Here is a 24,058-nt window from a genome sequence, read left to right as displayed (position 1 = left end):
AACAGAGGCCTTTGTTTCTCAAGTACCCCTGAAAAAAAAGGAGAATTACACGAGGAAGCAGGGGATTGTGATCAGTAATTATTCTCATGCATTCAAGTGGTTTGTAGGAGGTTTTACATTTGTCCTTCTGCAAGTAAACAAGAGGTTACATAAGAAATACAAAGGAATAGATACATACATTCAAATGCAAATCAACATCAATGCATATTTTAATGTATTTTAAAGCCCTTTATTCAGACCAGGTTCATGACTACACACATATGAAATGATCAAGATCTTCAGGCTCAAATGATGGAAAGAGAAGACAATGTTACGCTGAGTTTTAAGTTAACCTTCTATAGTAAATGAGACGAGGCAGAATCTGAAATCGGAATCTTGGCCTGTTCATCCAAAATGCCAAGCTAATAAACAAAACGCTGACACAATGCGACCCATTTATGACGAGAACTACATAACTAACTAATATTTTTATCAGGATGTGCCCTTTAATTTGAACATGACAGATTTATAATGTAAAAAAATGAAATTAAAAAAAGCAGACATGTGGGAAACTACAGGTTAAAATGACAGGCACGATGGCATTGTAAGTATAACATTCACAATTTGTGCTAAATGTTTGGAGACAATTTACAACACAGACTTTAATTTACTGGGTAGTTTCATTGTATTACTCAGGGATTAATAAAATACTGATGTGCTTCAAGCAACACTTAGAATACAGACAGAAAATGTGGTGATCACTGGACAGGAAGAATGAAATATACTGAATATTTTGACATACTGAGTAGGGACATTACTCTGCAACGCACCTTAAGTTTTAGAAAAATGGAACTAAACATCTTTTTCTTACCTTCCAACAGCCTAAACACATAAAATGCTCGTTGTCACTCAGTAATAAATGTGACTGCAGTGTGTAGGAGAGACTACGGTAAAACTGAGGGGAGCTCAGAAACAGCCGCGGGGACTCATTATCATGTCTTCTACTTCATTTGCCACATTTGGAATAAGGAGACTGTGAGAAATGGGTCCATATTTTTCAAAATGGTAGCAGACAGGTATGCTGCAGCAGAAAAAAAATGGCTATGGATGACTTCTAGCGGCACCTGAAGGTGACTGTAACATAATAAAGTCTTATAATAATAATACGACATAGATGTAAGTGTCTCATATGTGGCTAAGCTGTAATTCGTAAACGGTAAATCATGTTTAACTTACACATGAAGTGCCTTTGTTACACAGTACTGTAATTTGAAAGGGCCCAGCACGTACAAAAAAGAGTTTAATTTAATCCTCCCGTCTTGTTTTCTTTCTACTTTTAAGTATCAGTTGGAACATGACTCTGTTGTAGCGATGTGTGATTCATGCAGCAAAATTACAGTGTAAAACACAGCCTGCATTATGTTCTTTCTTATGTTTCTTTTGCTTACTTTTAGCATTTTATTTGGTAAAATTCGTCACAACTTACAATATTGAGCACAACAGGTTCAAAGAGTCTTTAAGAGATGATTACGCAAGAAGCACATGTGGAGAAAACGAATCAGACGTGATAATATGCTCACACAGTTCACATACAGTACAAAGATTGCGGTCATGTATGCACAGAGGCTGTACACATGGATACACAGACACACACAAATAAACACCCATTCTCATTCACACACATACGGCAACTCAGACACCCACACGCAGACGCATTCTCCGTAGATCTGGTGTCATATTTTTGTCTCGGCTTCAGAGTGAGTCAGCGCCGTGCTGAGTGCTGAACTCCTGGAAATCCTCAGGGATGGTGTCTGCAGAAGTGACAAGGTAGGTTCTATTATGAGACAAGCTCAAACTCTCAAACTTGGTGAGGCCAAACTAATAATTCTCTGCACAGCTGTAGCCTGAATGCAATAAGATGAAGTATAAAGCCGTCCCAGACACAAGTCAAAGAGGTCAGATGGAAGACATATTAAGATGGCTAGTTTGAAATAACACCATTTGTTTTGTGCATATTGGGACCAAAACTGCCTTGAATTCATCAGAAAGAGCTTGATGCTTTTCGCATTTTATCCTTCTAAAAAAACACAAATAATCATGCATGATAGTTAGATTTGATGGTGTCTCCTTACCATTGCAGCGGTATTTCAAATTGGACCAGATGATGTTTTCTTGTGAGAAACAGAACACACCGAGTCGTCCTCCTCTCATAGTCGTGTCGATAGTCACACCAGAGTCTGCAACCAGCTCAGTTCCCTCATAAAATCGAGCTCTAAACAAAGCACAAGAAGGGATTTTCACATTTTTTAATCTCTGTTTTTGGCTTTTTGCTGATTGTTAGATGTGAAACCTGACACCATTCTCATATTTATTTGCTAAACATCACGCTGCAGCCAGGAGATGGACAGCTTGGCTTAGAAACAAGACTGGGAACAGGGAAAAACCAACAGCCTGACTACTGACACTTCTGAGTCTCACTTATTAACACACTGCACCAATCAGCTGAAACATTAAATTCACTGACAGGTCAAGTCAAGAACATTAATTACCTTGTTACAATGACACCTGTCAAAGCATGCAATAAATTAGGTAGCAAGGAACAGTCAGTGCTTGAAGGTGATGTGTTGGCAGCAGGAAAAACAGGCAAGTGTAAGAATCTGAGTGACAAGACAAGAACCGAACTGTGATGGGAAGATGAATGGGTCAGAGCTTTTCCGAAATGGCAGGTCTTGTGGGGTGATCCTAATATACCATAGCTAGTACTTGGAAAAGGTGATTAAGTGAGGAGAACTGGTGAACCAGCATCAGGGTCAAGGACCACCAAGTCTCATTGACTGAAACCTGTCCACCTGTAAAAGCGCCTACAACTGGGACATGAAAATTAGAACTGGACCATGCAGCAGTGGAAGACGTTGGCCTGGTCGGATGAATTGCGTTATCTTTTACATCATGTGGACGGCCATTTGCGTGAAGAAATGGCATGCGGATATGACCATGGGAAGAAGGCAAGTTGATGGAGGTGGATGGATGATACCCTTTATGGTATTCCTTGATTGGAATGCCCTCTTTCGGCAGGATAATGCACCTTGCTACACTTCAAACATCATCCAGGAATGGTTCGAGGATCATAAGCAGTAGTTCAACTTGTTTACTTCCTGTCCAGATTTCAATCATTTGTGTAATGATCCAAAACGCTGCTGCGAGAGTACTGACAGGAGTTAGCAAAAGAGATCATATTTCCCCTATACTTGCTTCTCTTCACTGGCTTCCTGTTAAATCCAGAATAGAATTTAAAATCCTTCTTCTGACATATAAAGCTCTTAATAACCAATCTCCATCATATCTTAAAGATCTGATAGTACCTTATTATCCTAGTAGAACTCTTCGCTCTCAAACTGCAGGCTTACTTGTTGTTCCTAGAATTTCTAAAAGTAGAATGGGAGGCAGAGCCTTCAGTTATCAGGCGCCTCTCCTGTGGAACCTGCTCCCAGTTTGGGTTCGGGAGGCAGACACCCTCTCTATTTTTAAGACCAGGCTTAAAGCGTTCCTTTTTGACAAATCTTATAGTTGGGGCTGACTGGGTGACCCACAGAGGTTCGGCTTGTGTCTTCATTGTACAGCTGACTCCTTCTTGGACGTCCCTTCGTTCTGCCCCTAGTCATGCTGCTATAGGCCTAGGCTGCTGGGGGACTTTTCTTGACGCACTGAGCCCTTCTCTATCTACCTTTACATTTAATATGTATACCGTTATTGCAGTACATTCACTCTGTTTCCCCCTGTGCTATTTCTCCGAGTGTCCCTGGTCCCAGAGCTGGATGCTTCAGATCTGCGGTCGATGTTCCACCAGCTGGTCCAGTCTCCACCATGTCCACTGTGGGATGCTGCTACTGACCTTCCACCAGCCCTCTGCTTCCAATTCCCTTTTTCCACGAGTCAACTCTGCATCGCCTTCAATATACTGTTATGCTAACTTACATACTGTTTGAATTTTACTGCTAGCTATATAAGGAGTATGTTTAATGTCAGAGCCGTACATCATAAGAGTAAACTATGAGTCAGTTTTCAATGTTAGCTTATACTTTGTCTGTGTCACATATCCTGTCATGCATGTATTCAAATGTGTGTTGTGTTTTCCTTGCTTTCTCACCCCTCCCTCTTCTCCCATCCCTCCCCCTTGCCCTCTTCTGTCCTTCTCAACCCGCCCGGCCAGCAGGCAGATGGGTCCCCCCTATATAGAGCCGGGTTCTGCTCGAGGTTTCTTCCCTGTTAAAAGGGTGTTTTTCCTTGCCACTGTCGCCTTTGGGCTTGCTCTGGGGGTCAGGCATATGGGTTCTGTAAAGCGTCTTGAGACGATTTGACTGTAATTGACGCTATATAAATAAAATTGAATTGAATTGAATTGAATTAATGTACCATGGAGGCCCCAACTCACAACCTCCATTACTTAAAGGATCTGTTGCTAACATCTTGGTTTCTGATACCACAGGACACCTCAAGAGGTCTTGTAAAGTCCATACCTTGATTAGTTAGATCTGTTTTGGCAGCATAAGGTGATTTTCACAGGTGGTTTTAATGTTGTGGCTGATAGATGTATGCATATCCTGTATGGTATGATAAGGATATAAATATGCAAGTGATATCCATCTTCACACCCCACTCTTGGCAAGAAATTGAAGAATTAATGAGTATTTCTTAAAATATCTGGAACATTTTTTCATCATACCTGATGTATCCAACCTGTGGGCGGTGCTGCAGGTACCAGCGGTAGGACACCTTGTCCTTCCAGCCCACGTTTCTTGGATCCTTCCACAGCAGACGCACCTGGTCGTTGGTGTCTCCTGTGTGCCACAGCGAGTTTCTTAGATGCTCCCCAGGGCCTGATCTAGACTTCACAGCCTGACACACAGAGACACGCAGATAAGTGAGCAGGGATGTGGAAGCAGAGAGAGAAGAGAAAGGCAGAAATGTGGAAAACATGTCGAGCGATAAAAATAGGATGAGAACGAATCCCCTGCTGGGGATTTGTGACATGACTTGTGCTTTCACCTTAAGCTGGATGCCGGGCTCGGCCACAGCTCTGAAAGGTGTTGCCTGCCAGTATGTCTGCTCAGTCTGCTTCCACATCACCACGTAGAAGGAGGATGAGTCCTGATAGCCGAAGATGAAGCCGGCGTAGTCGTCATCGGTGACTGTGTTCACGTGAAACGTCCCCTCAAAGTCCACTCCACTAAAAGCAGTGTAACCTGATATCAGAAAATGCAATCAGTACGTTATGCATGATTAGAATAGTACTGAATATTTTAATGGCTGATATTCATCTCAGAGGGGAAATACATCTTACCAACAGCAAGTCCTGGATCACTATTCATGGTCTGAACAATTTCCATTCCCTGTTTGGTAAAATAAGGAAGTTGGTAATGTTGAATTTTGCATTTTGGTAACACAACCTCTTATCTTTATGCAGATAACAGCTGCCTGTTGAGTTAGAAAACTATTCAAGGATAGTAGTAAGAGTGAAGCAAAACAGCAAAGCAAGTCAATGAGCTACAAATCCCCATAAAGCCAAGGAGAGTGTCAGATTACAGTAATAATTCTCTGTCGGTTCAGGTACGAGCGACCGCTTTCACCTTAAACACTGTCATTTACATACATATAAAAATATCTATCATAGCCACTTCACTCATAGGCCTTGCTTCAGCACTCAGTGATCTCACCTGGTTCAAAACAACCCAGTTGGGGTCGATCTGTGCGTCGCCTTCAGGGTCCAGCACCACCGTCTGATAGGCCCTGAAGTCAGTCAAGGTAACCTCGGCGTTCTCGGGGCAGTTGTCGATCCTGTCAATCACTTTGTCCTGGTCAAAGTCAGACTCACACACATCTCCAACACCATCATCTGAGGAACAACAGAGGGAGGATAAATAAAATTAGCAAGATGGAGGATCTTTGTTTCATCACAAGGACAATGAGGTACTTGTTAAGTGATCAGCCCTTTTCACTCCAGTGTGTTTTCATGATTAGATTTTAAACTAACTCCACCAAAAATTTCCAAAGACTTACTTCCAAAAGAAATAATATCAAGGCTGTGCAGCTGAATATAGATATAAAACATCCCAGACACTGTATGCTGTCAAAGGGTGAAAACACATTTTGTTCAGCAGTTTATCACTTTTAGCAAAGTTTTCTAAGCTGATTCAAAGCTTCAGTATTGAAGCTTACAACGGTGTGAACAAGGGGTCAAACGATTAATGACCTGGTGGATTACTGGATCCAATATTTAGCTTTTTCATTTTTTTAGACCTGTAGTCATCACTCTGTGGTCAATATCCAGCCCATAGCATGATCAGACTGGATACTGGCCATGAAGAACAGCATAAGTTTTGTATTTGAGATGTTGTGTACAGTATTCTGGTTTCAAATATTAGTTATTGGCCTCCTTGATTATAAATGATTTGTATCTGCCCTGAAAAAACCCGATTGGTCGATCTTTAGTCTGCATTCTTCTATGTGACAGTGATTTGATGGGTTTATAATATGTTATGTGCAGGTCTGAATCTGTCCAATGGTGCAGATTATTGAATGTAAAGAAGTAGGTGATTGAGCTTTCCTTACATTTAGGAGTCTTGACAGGCTATTAGGACTGTGAATGTGTGACAGCTACCACTGACTGCACACGAAAAGGTCACAGAGTTTGGTGGTTGTTAGCATAAAAGCTTTGCTGTGTGTTATAATAATGGCTTAATTTGAGGAATGTCTCACTTCGTGTCTTGATTAATTCTTTTGCAAACACAGCAGGTAACTTTATGTATTTGCAGATGTACTGTTGTCTTTGTGCAAGGCCACTATTTCATTGTGCTCTATAGCGGCGCAGACAGCAAAGGTACATCATTAGGATGCAGCTGAACATACAACTCCAATAAACATCTTTGGGACACCCTGAAGGTCTCTCTCCGCTCTGCATCACTGAACTCTGACTGCCAACAAAAACTGCTGTGCCCCACTTGATTTGAATTGACACTTAACTCCCGTTCACTTCAGAGACCATTTTAACAGAAGTAATGTCACAATGAGTCATAAAATTGGCAAACGAGTTCAAGCACACAAAATTGTGCTTTTTACTTCCCCCCCAAAATTGCCACTTAATCTGTTCAAGGTTGCCACAGCTTGATCGGCGTGGGCGTGAAATGGGGCCATGGAAAAATGCACATAAATGTCAGTCAGTAACGGTTCAGGGAGAATGGGGGCATTTAGATGAAATTATCTTGGAACACTAAGCTGGTTTTCAGCCAAAGACATCAACCATAATGTCTGAACATTACTGTAAACCGTTGTCATTGTGAGGGTTTATGAAGTGCCACATATTGAGACTCACTGTTGTCGTCGGTCTGGTCGGGGTTGGGAACCAGCCGGCAATTATCTGGCCCAGGTGGAATAATGTCCGGGATCCCATCATTGTCATCGTCATCGTCACACTCATCACCCAGCCCGTCTTTGTCAGTGTCCAGCTGGGAGCTATTGATCACGAGCGGGCAATTATCCTTGGTATCCTGGTGACCATCACCATCGCTACGGGGGGAAATGACGCAGTATAGGTGAGATGAATGAGGAGGTCAAAGTAGAACGGCGGGTTTACAATATAAAGAGACTGTGGAGGTGTCAATACCTGTCTTGGTTCGTGTCGCAAGAGTCTCCAACCAGGTCGTTATCTACATCAGACTGAAAAGGGAGAAGAAAGTACAAATGAGACAGTGGGAAAATACTCCAATCCTGCATTTAAGATCTTACTTTAGTGTTATCAGACTGCACATGTGTTTCTTCTGCTGTTAAATGTCCGCTGTAGCTCATATATTGTTGTATACTGCATGTGTGTTTATGTGTCCATGTGTGTAATTTTGGTATCATCTTTTCCTGTCTGGTCTTCAAAATACAATTTTAATGAAACCATCTTTGGGGTCTCCAAAGCAACACAGATTTAATAGGAGAGATCACAAGCCAAAATTCAGTGTGAAGTAACTACAATATTCCCCAAATACTTCTAACTTGTATTTAAGTACCTTACTGGGGTAAATGTTCTCAGTACTGTTGTGCATCCATCTGTGTGACTCGGACTGACCTGATTTGGGTTGGGGATGTCGGGGCAGCTGTCGCAGGCGTCTCCCACTCCGTCTCCGTCCCGGTCCAGCTGGTCTCTGTTCTGGACACGCTGGCAGTTGTCCAGGAAGTTCTTCAGACCTGCACAGCACCCAGAGGAGATAGTTAGAGCCACTTAACACTCCAACCCGGATCTGATTGGATTTATTCAGTGCATGAATCTGCTAAAATTTGGATAATTAATCATTTAAGTCAACTGGCAGCCAAAAATCCCAGACAGTGTGTCATTGCAACTCGTCAGTTGAAGGGATCTGTTGCATTTTTATGACCCGTGTTGCAGTAAACTGAAATTTGTCGAGTTTTGGACTGTTTACTGGGCAAATCATGCAATTTAATTATGCTGATTTGGTTATTAGGAAATCGTGATTATCATTTTTTGCAATTTTTTGGCATTTTATAGACAAAATGATGAATAGAAATGTCATACATATACAGGAAGATGAATAAATGCAAAGTAATTGTTAAGTGTCATGTAAATCAATATATTTTAAATCAATTTCTGCCATTTTCCCTCTCACACTGCATAAAAGAGAAATGTACATGTAATCAGTGAATTCACAGCAATTTTAAGCCCTAGTGTCTGTACTCGTGTGTTCGAAAGTCTGCTTTTACTGCCTGTCCTTTATAAAGTCACCACTGGGATGCACTGTTGCATTTGCTATGTAGGACAGGCCGGTTTGTGCTTAGACAAAATTTTTATTCATCGCAGGGAGGCAGCAGCAGCACCACAAATGCTTAAAGGTCAAGCAGCAGCGATAGAAGAAAAACTATCTTCTGTCCTGTGGGGCTTTTTGAGGTGTAATCATACTGGTGGATGATCAAAGCTTGTGTTTGCTCTGGGGTCAGACTGCTGTTGGCTTTGATTTTTTTTTCTGCAGTGCTGTTTGTCATGCCTCAGCTGGCTTACGAAATCATCCATGCCACTACATAGTGATACCTTTAAACAACACAGTTTAGAGAGCTCTGTGCCTAACTGTAAATTCTGTGTGCATGGGTGTGATTCTTCATTAATTTATTGTGGTGGAGACATAGAGGAGAGAGCAGAATAATAAGTCATAACAGTGATTGCCCTCAGTGATGCTGCTTATGTAACATGAACGTCAATGTTAGTGATGTAATTTCTCCCCATACCATCTCCATCCATGTCGTCATCACAGGCGTCCCCTTTGCCATCGCCGTCGGTGTCTCTCTGGTCAGGATTCTCCACCATGCGGCAGTTATCGCAGGCGTCGCCGTGGCTGTCTTTATCACTGTTTCTCTGGTCCAGGTTGGGCTTCAACCAGCAGTTGTCCTGAGAGACACAGAGATCACAGAGGAGTCATTCACAGCATGTGTCATTCAGTCAGGATATGTTTGCAAATGCAAATGTGTGTGCTGGCAAAAAGGCTTCCCTTGCATATTAAATGTTAGTGTATGATGGTGGAACGACAAACCCTCTGTGGGCTTCAGAGCTGAAACAGTTGCTTGGTTAATCCGTCAACCGGTCAACAGAAAACCATTTAGAAAACTCTTTGGATGATTAATTAGTTGTTTAATGGAATAATTTAACACTTTGCAGAGAGTTAGACAGGAAGATTGATAACCCTCTCATGTGTAACGGTAAATAAAGAACAGCAACTACTACCTTGTTAGCGTAGCTTAGCATAAAACCTGGAATTAATGAAAGCAGCTGGCCTGGCTCTGCTAAATAGAGTATATATTAAAAAAAACTGATATATTCAGTGGCTCTGAAAAGTGAAGCCAATGCAGAGGTGCCTTAAAGTGCAACACCACTGGCTGCCACTAGGGGCTGGCTCCAGAAATCTCGGGCTCCAATCAATTCATATTCAAAAAGCATCAAAATATCTCATGAATAAGTAGATCAGTAAATTTTTGAAGTCTTTGGGATGTTATATGCTAATTTCCCTCCTTCTAATCAGTGTCCCGATGGTCTTCTTGAAAATAAGTCCATAATTAATTTGAAATTAAGCCTCAAAGTGAGTTATGCTTGGGGGCGTTGCTGGCTTGATTGACATGTCTGGTCTGGAGTGATTGACAACCATTTGGCCAAAGGCTTCCTACAATCACTTCTAATCCTCACTTGAACCATGTTATATGTTTGGTTGCACACAGAATTCGTTAAATTGATGTTTTTAAGGAGTTTTTGAGACTTGGTTTTACATTTGAGTCTTTGTACTGATGAAAATGATGACTATTAAATAATAAATATTAAACATAGCATGGTAATTAGTGAGTTTCAGACATGCTGGCAGGTGGAACTGGTAAGCTTTGAGCGGAGTAAGACTAGTTGTTTCCCCTTGTTTTACAGTCCCTAGGATAAGTTAAGCCTTCATATTCAGTTCGCAGACACACAAGAGAAATCCGTCTTCTCAGCTGTCTCTTGGCAAGAAAGTGTACTTCCCAAATTCTCAGACTACTCCAATCTCTGATTCCAGCTTCTTAATTGTGAACATGTGCTCCTAGCATCTGTCTGATATGACTGCAGCGTGAATGGGTTTGGATTTTGAACTAATGGTTTGACATAAAAAGCAAACTGAAGACATCACTGGGCTCAAGTTCCCAGGTTTAACCCCTAAAAATTAATCTCTGTGTGTATCAAAGTTACATATTTGAATTTTTTTTACCTAAGATATCTTAGATGTAACTCTGTTGCTTCCTCCAGAATGTGGATATCTATAAAGTTCCTGCCTCTCTCATCGCTCACACTAAAAGCCATATCATTGGTGTATTTCAGTGATACGTGTTTGACCCAGAAAGTGATTCTGAAGAAGGATTGTGATACAGAAAGCTCCACCCTGCAAGCTGACAGGATTGGTAGCTTTGGTTTGTCACGTATGAAAGCATTGGAAGTCTGAATCTGTGTTTTTAACTCTATCACTGGTTCTTTTCTGGTTTGAGTGAGAAAGCAATGGTTAAGGCTATTTATTTCACTCATGATGGGTATGTTAAAAAGGTAACACATTTGATTTTCAGATCTTTAAGGAGACTGAGATACTACTATTTCCTGAAACCAGTCAACAAAACTGAACAGATTAGTAGATAATAAAAATAATTAGTTGTGGCTCTTGGATGTTTGCAGGCCATATTTCCCCCAACCTGCTCGTTTGGAATCCCATCACCATCTGCATCGTCGTCACAGGCGTCTCCATGACCATCCCTGTCAGCATCCTCTTGACCGGAGTTGGGAACGTAGACGCAGTTATCCTGTGAAGAAATGTGACAGTGTGATTACCAAAAAAAAAAAAGAAAGAAAGTTTAATTAGGCCAAAGTTGCATTTGCTGACAATTTGCACCTTGCTTACCTTTCTGCAGTTTGCATCCTTGCATTTAAGTTTCTCATCTGGATATCCATCAATGTCAGTGTCCTTTCCGCACAGAAATCCATTACCGGCCCAGCCAATTCCACACTGACAAGAGAAATTAAACTCCTCAGAAACTCAGACAGAATACATACAGACTCATGCATACATACAGAATATATAAACAGGTAGCACATAAGGGTGTGTGAGTGGTGTGAATTCCTACCTGACAGGTGACGAAGCCGTCTCTTTCTACATTACACTGGGCGTTGATGTCACAGGGGTTGGTCAGACTGTTACCACAGCTGATCTCTGGCTTACAGCCCCTCACCTGATCTCCTGTGAATCCTGTCTTACAGCTGCCACAGTGATAGGAGCCCTGTGAGGGAATTAGAGCAGCTCCACATGAACCTCTCTGAACAGCCACTGAGAAAAAGAGCTGGTGGTCGGACAATAGACTGCAGACATCTTACCACAGAGTTGTGACAGACTGAGTTTGCAGCGCAGCCTCCGTTGTCAGGTTTTTTGCATTCGTCAATGTCATCGCAGACCTGGATTGTGCAGAATGAGTCAAATGTAACATGAATTAATCTGAACGTCTGCTCTTGTGACTACTTGCCTTCTTTCCCGTCCTTCAGATTTCATTGTTGCAATAGTTGTTGTATGAAAACAGACGTGTCATCCTCAAAAACCCGGATACTGGAGCTCAGGCCTGCCATTCAGGAGCACTCACAGCAAATTACCGTGTTAGTATTATGTACACATGGGATGTTATAAAAGTTTGTTGGTCAGGACCTAGAATTGAGTTACACTGTAAATACTTCTTAAACTACCCGATGCATATTAAATTATTACATACTTCTGGCTGCAGGCTATAATTACCTTAAAAAGGGGGTGAGCAATGACTGCTTTATTTTACAGCTGACAAACTCCAGCCACATTTTTAATGCCTTGTTCTATTACCTCAGCTGGAATTACTGATGCGTGCTTTTCAGATATACTCGGCAAAAACAGAGAAAATGAATGTGTCATTTGTTAAATTGATGAATAGCTCTGCGCACTCTTGTGGTTTGTCCACAGATTTTAGTAAAGCTTATTTCTGACTGTGTTCATGCGATGATGTGGCAGGAAGTTGTTCTCAGTTCTTCGTTAATTTTAATTCTGGTTGTCAGATCCTTCATTGGACCCCAAAAACACATTATTTTCCCTGAGTATTTAACATTATTTTAAAAGTATGGCTATAACATAATACTAGATGCTCAGCAGCAACAGTAATGTAGGCTATTGTACATTCAGACTGAAAAGTAGTCCATATTATAAAAGTTTACAGAGTCAACCGTGTTTCCATCCAACTTTAGCACAAATTCTAAACACATTTTGAGAAAATTAGCAAAAATTAAATGTGAATCACATCCATATTCTACTATTATGTGAATTTCAAGAATCACTGCATCAACATAAACAGTTGGTGGAACTGATTCACCAACTGGTTGCCAAGAAATCAACACAACAGGGGCACACTAAGATAATGGAATGAAAAGACGAATGTCAAACCTTTAAAATGACCATGGTGTAGAAATTATGATAAAAATGTGGCATTATGTTTCTTATTTTAAAGCCGAGTCTCCTCATCCCTCCACACACACTTAATAATTTACTAAGCTTCAGTAAACGTTTAAAGGTTCTCTGTGAAATTCAAGAAACGCTTATAATGAATAACAGCAGTGGGTGCTGGGTGAACTGCATTCATCACCTTCCATCAGTAGGTGCAAGTGAATATCTTGGACATCAGCCAAAACGGGGACATAACAAGAGAGTGAACATGACAGACCGACATCATGGTATGAGGTAACTAAAGTAAGACTGTTATTTTAATTTGACTGTAAACTATATTTGAAAGTACAGACTACATTTGTTTTTTCTTTTTGGCTCACCGCACCACTGAATGTGCAGATAAAGATCGGTGGAGAGTCTGTGCTGGAGTCTGAGCTCTTCTTGGAGAAAGTCATTTGTTGACATTAGTGGAGTCCATTTCTGAGCTAACATGAGCTAACGTTGCACACTGTTGGCACTGCAGCTGCTGTTTTGGATTCTTCTGGAAAGGTGAACTTCTTCTACATAGAAGTGTATACATTTGAAAAAAGAAAACCTAAAATTAGATAACTAATGTTCATGTAATGTATCAATTTAGAAAAAAAAAAGAAAACAGAAAATCACAAGAATTAGCAAGAACTTATGTTATCAATTTAGAGAAATGAATCCATCTGCTCTTTGGTCCTCACATCATTAACTTAAATGAGCAAAAAGTACCTGTTTCAGTCTTTCATAACCACAATTTAGGTCAATAGGAAATATAAGAGACTGCTATTAATGACAACTTGAGTGGGCTTGGCCAACCATTACAAACAGCACATCTGTGTCAAGAAGCCTCATAAAAACAGCAGCCCAAAATATCATACATTTGCCAAATTCTAACACACAGGCTGGCTGGGATACGAGGTGGGAGGAAGGCTGGGCTTTGTGTAGAAACTAGAGACTGGAGGACTAGTCAAATACACTGGAAATGAAGCTCCTCCGTTCACACAATGGCAATAAAAGGCAATCTGTGCATGTAAAAATGTTCACATTCTTACACAGAGCTCTTTTTAATCACTTCTGTGAATTCAATAAGTCTGTTTCTATTTCTATTATCTGTTTTATGATATTTTGACATTTTTGTGTAAACGGTTTGAAAATGTGCACACGACACTCACTATTACCCATTTTTCAAGTAATGATTTTACAGTTTAAGCAATCTTTACAGTGAGATATTTGGCAAGCACAAAGTTATTCCATGCTCTTTTGTCTTCCTTCCTTCCATTTAGTTTTTTGTCCAGATATGAGTGAGAAGTAAATATTTTACTGAGATGCCACTAAACTAATCCTGCATTCTTTTGTAGCACAATAACAGAAAACTCTTTCTTTGATCTGTAATTTGTATGTAATTAACCACGCCTGACGTACGTCAGCGGGGTTACTGCATTCACTTCGGTATCTGGCTGGGTAAGTGTGTGTGTGTGTGTGTGTGTGTGTGTGTGTACGTCCGTTCATGGGCATGGTTCTGCCATCTACTGAGGGCTGGTCTAGTTCTGTTCTCATTTTGTCTCCGTCTCCTCCACATTTCGTGCACCCTCACCTGTTTGTTGTTCTGAGCGTACAAAATGCCAACTCCCTCCACTGGCAGGCCGGTGTAGCCCAGAGGACAGGCGTCGCAGCGGAAGCCCGGGGCAGTGTTCACGCACTTCACTCCAGGGAAGCAGGGGTTAAACTGGCACTGCAGAAAGGAGGACATGAGCTGTGTTGAAGCTGCAAAATGTATGTGCTTCTCCCCAAAAGCTTTTAGGTCTGATGACACTTTTGCTCATGCAAAAAGAGAATGCTGAAGGGGCCAGCCCTCGGAAAAGAGGTCAGTGCAAACACGAGAAGACAGACAGGCAAACACACACACACACAGCCCTGAACTTCTATTATTATGAGCTCCTCCATCTGCAAAAGTCATCCTTTAACTTTTATACCCAAGCTTCTATCTTTACCTGTACTTTTGGTCCCTGAACTGTAATATGCCATATTAATCTTTGAGAAGTTCCTTTTGATCTTGTGTGGCAGTTTGATGATCCTACTGCCAGAAGAAAATGATGAAATATTTCAACGAACTTTCTCATGAACCTCTGCAGGGACTGGAAAATACTCTCCATAAACATCTCTAGATCGTCATAATGCACTCGTACAGCTCTGTGTTTTCAGCGACAATCACGTGCATCACAGATTTCTTCTGGTTAAGATGCACGCGAGATGCTCTAAAAATGATGTCTGCATATGTTTAGTGAACAGAGAAAAAGAGTCACATCCACTCAGTAAAATTTGCACTTTACCCACTTGCTCATTACACGGCTATTTATCCACTTTTTGCAACAAAATTTTGTAACCCCCATCACAAACTTGCTGACTGATAATACTTATTGCATGAGGTGTGCTCATAAAGTTCAGAGTTTGACAGTGTATCATGTTCATGTGACTCCAACAGTTGTGAGCAGTAACTTGTGTGTTAGTTCTCCACATGATATGTTGCTCCTCATAGACCCAGCAGCAGTGGAGCAGTGAAGGAGCCCACAGCGTACAAGAGTAAAGTCCAGTGGTTTGGCTTCACATTCACTGGATTCTGCACCATGAATTCATCTCCCATCATCAGTCTGTCAGTACTGAGTTGTACTCTAACCTGATCTGTGGCGCGATGGAAACTGGGTGCTCTACCATGACAACATGCAAATTCTTTGGCAACACAATCAACGCCCTCCTTGTCAGATATTGCTCGAAAACATCTTCATTTTCCCCAAAATGAAATTCAAGCTTCAGAGTTGTTGTTTTGACACAGTGGAGGAGATCCAGTGTTTATCGCAGATGATGTTTGATGCGCTTACAGGACTCCCAGGGAGCGTTCAAATCGTGGCAGGAACACTGGGAGCAGTGCTTCGCTGCACAAGAAAACTACTTTGATGGGAATGCCGGCCAAATTTAAATCTGTCTTAGAACGTTTTGATTGCACTTGGTATAACTAAACACTTCGTTTCAAACAGATATTTATATATCAAATATATGCACAGCAAATTCTGGCACTACCTGTATTTAATGTCATCAAGGTGTTTGCTGTAAATCGAGGACACCCCTTGAGGTGGATTAATCACAGTCTGTTTGCTAGTAATGTTTTTTATCTGGATCCAAAACCAGAATAGGAACTTGCTTCTTTGTGCCAAATATATATAGTCAGTATAGGCCAACTTCTTCTTTCTGAAGCTAACCGTGACTGTAATCTTATAAAGAAATAACTCAGGTAGTAACTCTAAAATATGAAAACTGAGTGCGATGTCTAGAGTTTATAAAACTATCCAGACTGTGTACTTAAACTTAAATTGACTGTCAGAAGGGTAGAGACATGGAAACACACACATACACACACACACACACACTGAACTTTACCTCATCCACATCGTCACAGCTGAAACCATCTCCTGTGTATCCATCAGGACAGGCCCCACATTCAACACCATCTGCTGTCTCTATACACATATCGTCACGGAAACAGATGCCTGGAGCACACCTTGGCTTCACCACCTCAGTACCACCCAGACCTTTAAGTAAGAGACATAGCAGATTGTTTTTTTTTATCATCTGCAATTTCATTTTATTTTTTTAAATATCCAAAAACAGCCATTAAAATGTCCTGTTTGCTGGTGAGTGACAGTGACTGACAGTTAGTGGAGATCATCTTACCGCAGGCTTGACACTCTGATATGGTGTTTCTGAGAAAGGAGGTTTCTTTAACCTGGAAAGGGTCAAACATAAACAAGTTTATGTGCGGCGAGCTGTCAGGGAGGTCAGGGTTGAGGAAGCATGGATTAAGTGGCCTCAGAGGAACCATTAGAGGTAGTTACCTGCTGAATGAGGACGTCTTTCAGCTCATTTATCACCTTCGTTAACTCCAGCATTTGATTGGACAGCTGCTTTGTGTTGACGCCTAAGAGAAAGGGACTATTATTCTGTTTGACTGGAATAGAAGTGGGGGATTCTCAGGGCATGCCCCTGACTCACACTGACTTTTGTTCCTCTATAGCCAGGATGAGTTTCCTGGAAAACAGTTGGCTGTCTTTGTGCACAGTCACTTTTACAGAAAGAACCTTACCCAGAGTTTGAACAGAGTCTCTTTGCTGGAAATGGCAGCCTTGTAATGAAGCAACATTCTCAAATGAGTCCCCAACCACCAGTTTTAGCTCATCTAAGCTCTCCTGTTAGAATAAAACAAAGTCAAAGTGGGAAACTAAGCCATCTGGAAACCCACAGAGCCATCACGGAGACAGAAACACATTCATTATTGTATGGAAATGTTCTAAGTGATGTGTCACCTGATCTCTGGCTTGCATGGTCTTTAGCTCCACCATACCATATCCTGCTGGCAAACCCTGGAAGGCGGCGGGCAGATCCCGGACTGTCTCCACCAGCCTGCAGTCCAGATGCAGCTCCACCCCGCCTGGCCCCTGCTGCTGCATCCCCTTCAGGTGGAACAACAGTCGGTGCTGCTGGCCGTCTGCCAACACCAGGTTGTTGAAGGTAACAGAGCTCATCCTCTTGTCACTCCGTAGGTAACGTAACACAGCTTTGAGGAGACGTGGCAGTGAATAAGGAACACAGAGAAATGCAGGAGCTTATAGAGAGCATTTACTGTCAATGGTACATTCCTCCATATTACAGCAAGAGTAAGATGCAAGTAACCAAAATGAAGAGCTGAGAATAATGACAGCATTGTTGGTTGTGCAGACAGACATTTTACAATAAATCAATGTATTTGAATCATTTCAAATCTGACCTCTAGAGTGATCACAATTCAAAATGAGGGGAACATAAACGACCCCCAAACTTCAATCTATTGAAAATCCATTAAGATTTTTCACTTCGGACCATAAAGTGGACTGACTGATGGACTTTCTCTGAGCAACAACACTTGAATGTTTAAAACCAAAATTTTCCCTCTTACCGACGATTTCCAGCTATCCATGTGTAAGATTTCCTTTCATCTTTCAGAGCAATTAATAATCACTTTTTAAAAATTCTGCCTCATTTTTCCAAAAACGATGTCCTGATTACACTCAATGATCCATTACACTCACTGCGATTCATTTTAATAACTGCTCGTCAAAGACCAAAGTAGCAGGGACACTAACTTTAAAAAGTTGCTGCTGATATTTTTATAATCACATTTATTTGTACTCAAGGCTCTGTTAGTGTTCATAAAGTTGGTACAGTTATGCCTTTTTTTTTGGTAAAATACAGACAAAACAGAACAATAAATTAAGACTCTTTAAACACTCTAACTACTGTAGAACAAGCATGTCTAAAAACTGTCTGGAGAAGATTAGTCTCACATTGCTAAACCACAGAATGGTCTGACTGTAGTCCATTAAAACTCTGCTGTTGGGGACAAATGCTTGGCTTTTTTGTATTTCTTTACACTAAATTACAACTGTCTAGGGAGATGCTAAGCCTAGGATGCAGCAGTGATGTCAGTCCCTTCAAAGTAGCAACAGGGTGAATTATTTTGCACAGAAAGGCCAACACTGCTGTTTAGATGGCTGATTTCCTCAAAGAACCAAACAAGACTCCAGATAAGATCTAAATCTGTAGCAAAACTTGTTATTTAAAGCTTGTGGATTTCTGCTTGGAGGCTGTTGGTGTGTCCTATAGTAAAGGTGATTTTTACAACTTTAAAATGCAGATAGTGGAAGGGGAGGAGAAAGAAAATGAAATCTGTAGTAGAAATGGCAGACTTATACGTCCAGTGAATCAGGCTAGACACAGATCAGTAATAGGTTCATTCTTCAGAGCAAAACTCATTTATTTATTCAATGCCATACTGAATTTTCTCTCTCTTTGTAATTGTGCTTTTGGTTTCCAAAAACTCCTGAGGGAAATATCAGGCTAAATGCTGCTAAATGCTCCACTATGTTCACCAGCATGTTGCCAGCTGTGTCTTTCTGGTGTCTTTTTTTAAAATTATTATTAAAGGCAAGTGCAGCGAGAGACAGGATTGGTGAGAGGGATGAGAGTGAACCAAAACAGTGAAGTTACAGACCGTAAAAATAAAACAATGAGCTGAAAGACATTAAAACGCTCTGAGGGATGAAGAGAAACCGTAGAGTCTTTGGATGATTCCCTCCTTATGAGAGTCCATTGTGATCATAAAAAATATTGATTAGTGCAGCTTTGAAGAACCAGAGGCTCTCTCATGTCCTCCTACCTCTGTTGAGCTTCCCCATCACAGTGAACTCAAAGTACTTGCTGTTGTCCCGGGGGTTGTGGAGGCCAAACACAGCGGTTCCGGTCTTGGGCTGCAACTTGAAGGTGGTGAGGATGAAAGCCTCATTCACCCGTTGCTCAGCCAGACCCCCCTGCAGCAGATCTGGCAGGCAATCAGGCGAGGTGAGCAGATCATAGACTGTTGACAGTGATAGGGAAGAGAGAAGCAGGAAAGCACATGAGTAATGGATGATGAGATATGAATATTTACAACCTGCAGCCGTGCTCCAATCCCAGAGTAAACACATCCTGAGTCGACAAGAAGATGATGATGATGTTGACCCAGTGTTTGTTGCTCTTGCGAGGTGCTGCGTCAATCAGCCTGTGCAAACTTGGCTCAGAGAAGCCACGAGGAGGTGGGTTTCTAAGTAAATCAAAGCTAAGTGCGATGACGGTATGATGTTTTATTAGCTCTTATTAGGTTCTCTACCAAAAACTGTTTGACTTTTAAAACGTATTTGAGTTTTCATTTACAGGCAGAATTTAGACATATTGCATCTACTGACAGGCTGCTTAGCGAGACTGAAATGCAGGCGAGGAAAAGAACACTTGTGCTCATGGCTGGAGTCTCTCTTTAATAAAGTGACTTGGGAGCTGGGCAGGCCACAGGAGGATGTGCAGGGAATCTCTAGTCCGCCATCTGCACACATCATGAATACACAAGTACCCTAAAAGCAGTCTGCAAGTCCCTCTGTTGTGAAGGAGCAAAATTGCTCCCAAATGCTCCCAGAGACCAGCCGTTGTCAGCCAAGATTGCCCCAGATGAGATCTCACCTTCTTTCTTTAATCTCTCTTCTCTGCCACAGGTCCCTGGTGTTTTGTCAGGCCTGTGGCATATTTCAATAAAACGCAGAGGCTTTAAATACAGCTAAATGGGACTACACCACCGAAAATGCTTCCTCATGCTAAGCTGTCAGCATCATTTTCATTAAAAGTTAAATATGAAGGTCATTTATGTTCATTATTATCAAGATCATCCTTTTGTAAAATGATGTAATTAATGAAAGTCCAAAAGTGAACACAGCAGCAGGAGAACAAAGGGCCTTGCTTCGTGTCTTTAGAGTTACTGTAACACCATGAAAACATCTACACACTCGCACAAAAGCGCACAGTCCCAGTGTTCATAAGTCATCTGGACAGAGGGCTTTCTTAGGGGTCAGGCTCGTCTTACACAAGAGACCCTGAAAAAAGTGCCTCATTTCACCCCCTGATTAACCTCAGATTTCAAGCTTCATAAAACCAGTTCAGCTGGAAACCATAAAGTAATCCAGCGTCTTGTTTTTTCCTTAACACCAGCGTATAAATCAGTCACGGTTAGTTTACTATAAAGTGTGCAAATGGTCAGCATTCTTCATTTTAGTGCTTAACAAATGCTTCACAAATGAGGGTTTGTGTGTGGAAAGCTCTGATTTATTGCGTCATGTTTAAGACTCAGCCATTACTGGTGATGGAGGAATTACATCTTCAACATTAGCATGTAGCTAACATAAACAGTGAAGTCACACTTAGCCATGAGTAATCTAAATAATCCAAATGTATTATATTTCAAGCAAGAATATTATGGTCACTTTAAAGAAGAGAAAACCCAAATGCAGGATGTAGGAGGCAGATGAAAAATGCAAACCTACGCAAGCAATGCAGACAAGGAGCAGGCAAAGGTCCAAAAACACAGAGAAGATTTACGAGGAACAAGGCTGAAGGAACAAACTGAGACGATTTTGCTCTCATGTCCACTTTTTGGTGGAGACAAAAACATATTAATCTTCAATAACACACTTTTTTGAACATTGTGACTTATGAACCCAGCACACATCATCACCTTTAAGTTGATACTGCAAATGTAATAGTTGGTTATTTATACACAGAGTAGAGCACTGTTGTCAATTCACCTCCTTTTAGCTCCGTTTCCACCACCTCCTCAGCTGCTAAATGCTCCGCTATGTTCACCATCTAGTCACTCACCGTGTCTCCCTGCAATCTAATTAATGCCAAGCAGGTATGGCACAGCAGGTTTTTAGAAGGAACAGTTGCCAAAAAAAAGGCTATTACAACAATGAAAGTGAACCAAACAGGTAAGGCTGTGAACCAGGTGGCTAAACAATGAGATGAAACTCACTATAAACTCTTTACAGCCAAGTGGAGCTGCAGATTAAGGTAATAATTCTCTACATGAATGACCCCCTCTACCTTGTTTTCACATTGTCATTTGATACATTGTTATTACAAAAATATCGATTAGAGCCACTGTAATGATGCACTTTGGCTCTGAGCGGCGAGCCTCAAATTCCAGCTCCCAGTGAAGTCATCCATGAGACGCTAATACTGATCAATAACCCCAATAACTCTAACCGACTATAATGCAGTTTTTCTGCACCTAAAATCTGCTTTAAATTGCTCTAACTCCTTTTAAACACACTGAATTCCAGTCATGCAGACAATGAGCCATTTGCAAGGGAAATGATAGATGATGAACTCTATTAACGTGGACTTGTTTTATGCGTAACATCAGGTACCCATTGCCAAAAGATTGTGGGGATTAATGGGCGCTGGAGAGGTACGCCATCAATCACCTGGTGTGATTTGTAAGGAGCTGATAAACTATAAACACTGGCGTTTCTACGTGTCGTCTGCAGCTTTCTGTGTGCGACCTTGAGCAGGAGTGTGTGCGACTGTAAGTGTGTGTCAGGGGAGTGTGTGTGTGACTTGAAGTTCAATATTGCGCCCAGATCATCTCTGATTATTCCCATGTGTGTGTCCCAGCTGAGACTTTGTTTGAATTAATACAAGCCAGAAAGGCTGAACCTCCTGAGCCGAAATAATCAAGCAGATCCGTCTAGATGGATATGAAAATCAGGGTGACTTGACTTCAGTGGGAAGATGGCGAGTTTGAAACTCCAACTTTTGTCTACTTTTTCTTTTTATCTGCTTCTGCATTCTGTCAGAAACGAAAAATTATTCGACTGCCCCATCTCTCCTCCAACTGACAGGGATATTTAGCATTTTATTCATACCTCAGTGAGTATCACACACCATGTCTAATCTTTTGTGTTCTTTGGGTCTGCATATGATATTCTCTTTCACAGTGTCTGCTTCATCCATTATGCATTAAACTCATACATAGAGTGTTAAAATACCGAGTGGTGAAGCCATTAAATCTTTTTGACAGATAATGAAAATGGAGGATTACATCACAGGCAGGATATCAGAAAAATGCAGCATTCAAAAAAAGAAAAAAAAAAGCCCAGACATCTTTCTTTGTGTTTTGAAATTTAAACAGCAAGAAGAAATCCTAAAAAGATGTTTCCTATTTCTTGAATTTCTGTCAGTCCCCAGCAGCAACAAACCACAGCTGTAATCAATGTGACACATTATGTAAAAACTGCAATGACATTTAAATAACTGATAGGAAAAGGAAATTTAAACACTTCAAATAACACTCACCCAAAGCCTGGGCTTCTACGTGTAAGCACAGTTTTAATAGCAGCTGCGAGGCCAGAACGAGGGCCGTCCAAACTCCCATTTTGTCCTTCCAACTGGTCCCAGATCTGCAGTTCCTCTGTGGTGTCTTATCTGTATGTGATACAGTGGCAGTTTCCCGTATGTCTGCGCCTGTTGTGAGTGGTGCGTCTGTGTCCGTGCCTCCTTTTTGAATCAAAAGTGAGGCAAGACTGACATGTTAAGCCTCGACAGAAGCTGCTGAGTGTTTTTGGTGTGTGTGTGTGTCTGAATTGGTGTGTGAAGAAGGGGATCGTAGGAGTCGTATTGAGGGAGGAGCATCAGGGCCAGAACCTGCTTTTAAAACCTTCCTCAGACGGCCCCATGCAGAGAAGGAGTGACCTGGGGAAACTCTTTGCATTGGCTCCTACTGGCTGCTACTTAATTCCCACAGGCTCTTTCACAAATCTACTGTGCACGAGCAGCTCCTGATTCAGCCTCATGTTTGGCCACTGACATCATGTTTCGACCCAACTGAGCCCAAAATATTTTTAGACTCGTGAGTTCATGCTTGGGGGAATTTCTGAAAATGGGTTTCCCACCTCCAGCAATCAGACTCGTAGTATATATTTTTTTCGCACCTTGAAATTCTTTCAGTTTCCTTCCAGGGATCAGATGTAACACCTTTCCCATGTGCCCTTGCTTTCCCCTTACATCCCTGGGCGACGTCAGGAAATGAGCGCTCTGGAGCTCGCGCCTTAACAAGCCGTGTTACTCGGCCGGCAGAGCTTCAGACAAGCTGCCGGCTCATTCGGCCTCCAGGTCGTCAGCATGTCTGGCACCACGCGACCTGCCACATTTGGCAGCGATGGAAAAGCTCGGGTCTTAATGATGTTTGTTTTTCCCTCTTTTCCTTTGCCTGTTGCATTTTATTTTCAAGCCTAATTCTATGGATGGGTGGCTGCCATCGAGCAGAAAAAAAAACACAGAATCCGTATTAATGATGTTTGAAGCCTTCACTCTTTCAAGTCTCAGTCACCTTAAGACGGTGTTCCTACTTAAGAGGATAAACACAAGTATCTATAGCAACTAGCAGCAGCAAATGAGTCATAGTTTCCATACATGTGCCGCAGTACCACAGGTGTTCCTTGTGGTTTGCCTGTAGACAGGCGCTCCGGTTTGTTGTTGCACACTGATATGGACTAGATCCAGTTAGCAACGGGACACAGAGAGTTTTATCTGCCCTCTGGTTGGTTTTCAGACTGATCCTTTGCAGACGTCGGGGTTCTGGATCGCAGAAAGCCCCACAGACC

The 24,058-nt window shown here is 41.6% G+C and overlaps 1 protein-coding gene and 1 long non-coding RNA gene across 2 annotated transcripts; one reads left to right on the top strand and one right to left on the bottom strand.

Annotated features, from left to right (window-relative positions):
• Positions 1-207: 207 nt before the first annotated feature.
• thbs4b (thrombospondin 4b) lies at positions 208-23,064 on the bottom strand. The gene is made up of 22 exons (XM_022206973.2): positions 22,752-23,064; positions 19,252-19,449; positions 17,363-17,613; positions 17,143-17,245; positions 16,895-16,977; positions 16,734-16,785; positions 16,440-16,591; positions 14,602-14,739; positions 11,900-11,977; positions 11,653-11,805; positions 11,430-11,534; positions 11,224-11,331; positions 9,259-9,418; positions 8,090-8,208; positions 7,640-7,692; positions 7,349-7,542; positions 5,694-5,872; positions 5,321-5,369; positions 5,026-5,222; positions 4,703-4,875; positions 2,112-2,251; positions 208-1,790 (listed from the first exon to the last, which is right to left on the bottom strand). Exons 1-22 carry the CDS (start codon positions 22,828-22,830, stop codon positions 1,732-1,734), a joined length of 2,823 nt encoding a protein of 940 aa, XP_022062665.1. The 5' UTR covers positions 22,831-23,064; the 3' UTR covers positions 208-1,731.
• LOC127530794 (uncharacterized) lies at positions 1,734-4,378 on the top strand. The gene is made up of 2 exons (XR_007937449.1): positions 1,734-1,806; positions 3,774-4,378. It is a non-coding gene; the product is annotated as an uncharacterized LOC127530794 (long non-coding RNA).
• Positions 23,065-24,058: the final 994 nt, after the last annotated feature.

The sequence above is a fragment of the Acanthochromis polyacanthus genome, chromosome 18 (assembly GCF_021347895.1).
Source record: "Acanthochromis polyacanthus isolate Apoly-LR-REF ecotype Palm Island chromosome 18, KAUST_Apoly_ChrSc, whole genome shotgun sequence".
NCBI lineage: Eukaryota > Metazoa > Chordata > Actinopteri > Pomacentridae > Acanthochromis > Acanthochromis polyacanthus.
The sequence above is the reverse complement of the archived record's forward strand: the minus strand, read 5'-3'. Positions and strand labels throughout refer to the sequence as shown.

Bases quoted from the DNA above. Each gene is read 5' to 3' on its own strand.
- thbs4b (XM_022206973.2), bottom strand. From the start codon at position 22,830: ATGGGAGTTTGGACGGCCCTCGTTCTGGCCTCGCAGCTGCTATTAAAA. The intron at 16,978-17,142 runs GTAAGGTTCTTT...CCTTTCTCTTAG, and splicing joins AGACTCTGTTCAAACTCTGG to GCGTCAACACAAAGCAGCTG. The intron at 7,543-7,639 runs GTATTGACACCT...TTCCCCCCGTAG, and splicing joins TGCGACACGAACCAAGACAG to CGATGGTGATGGTCACCAGG.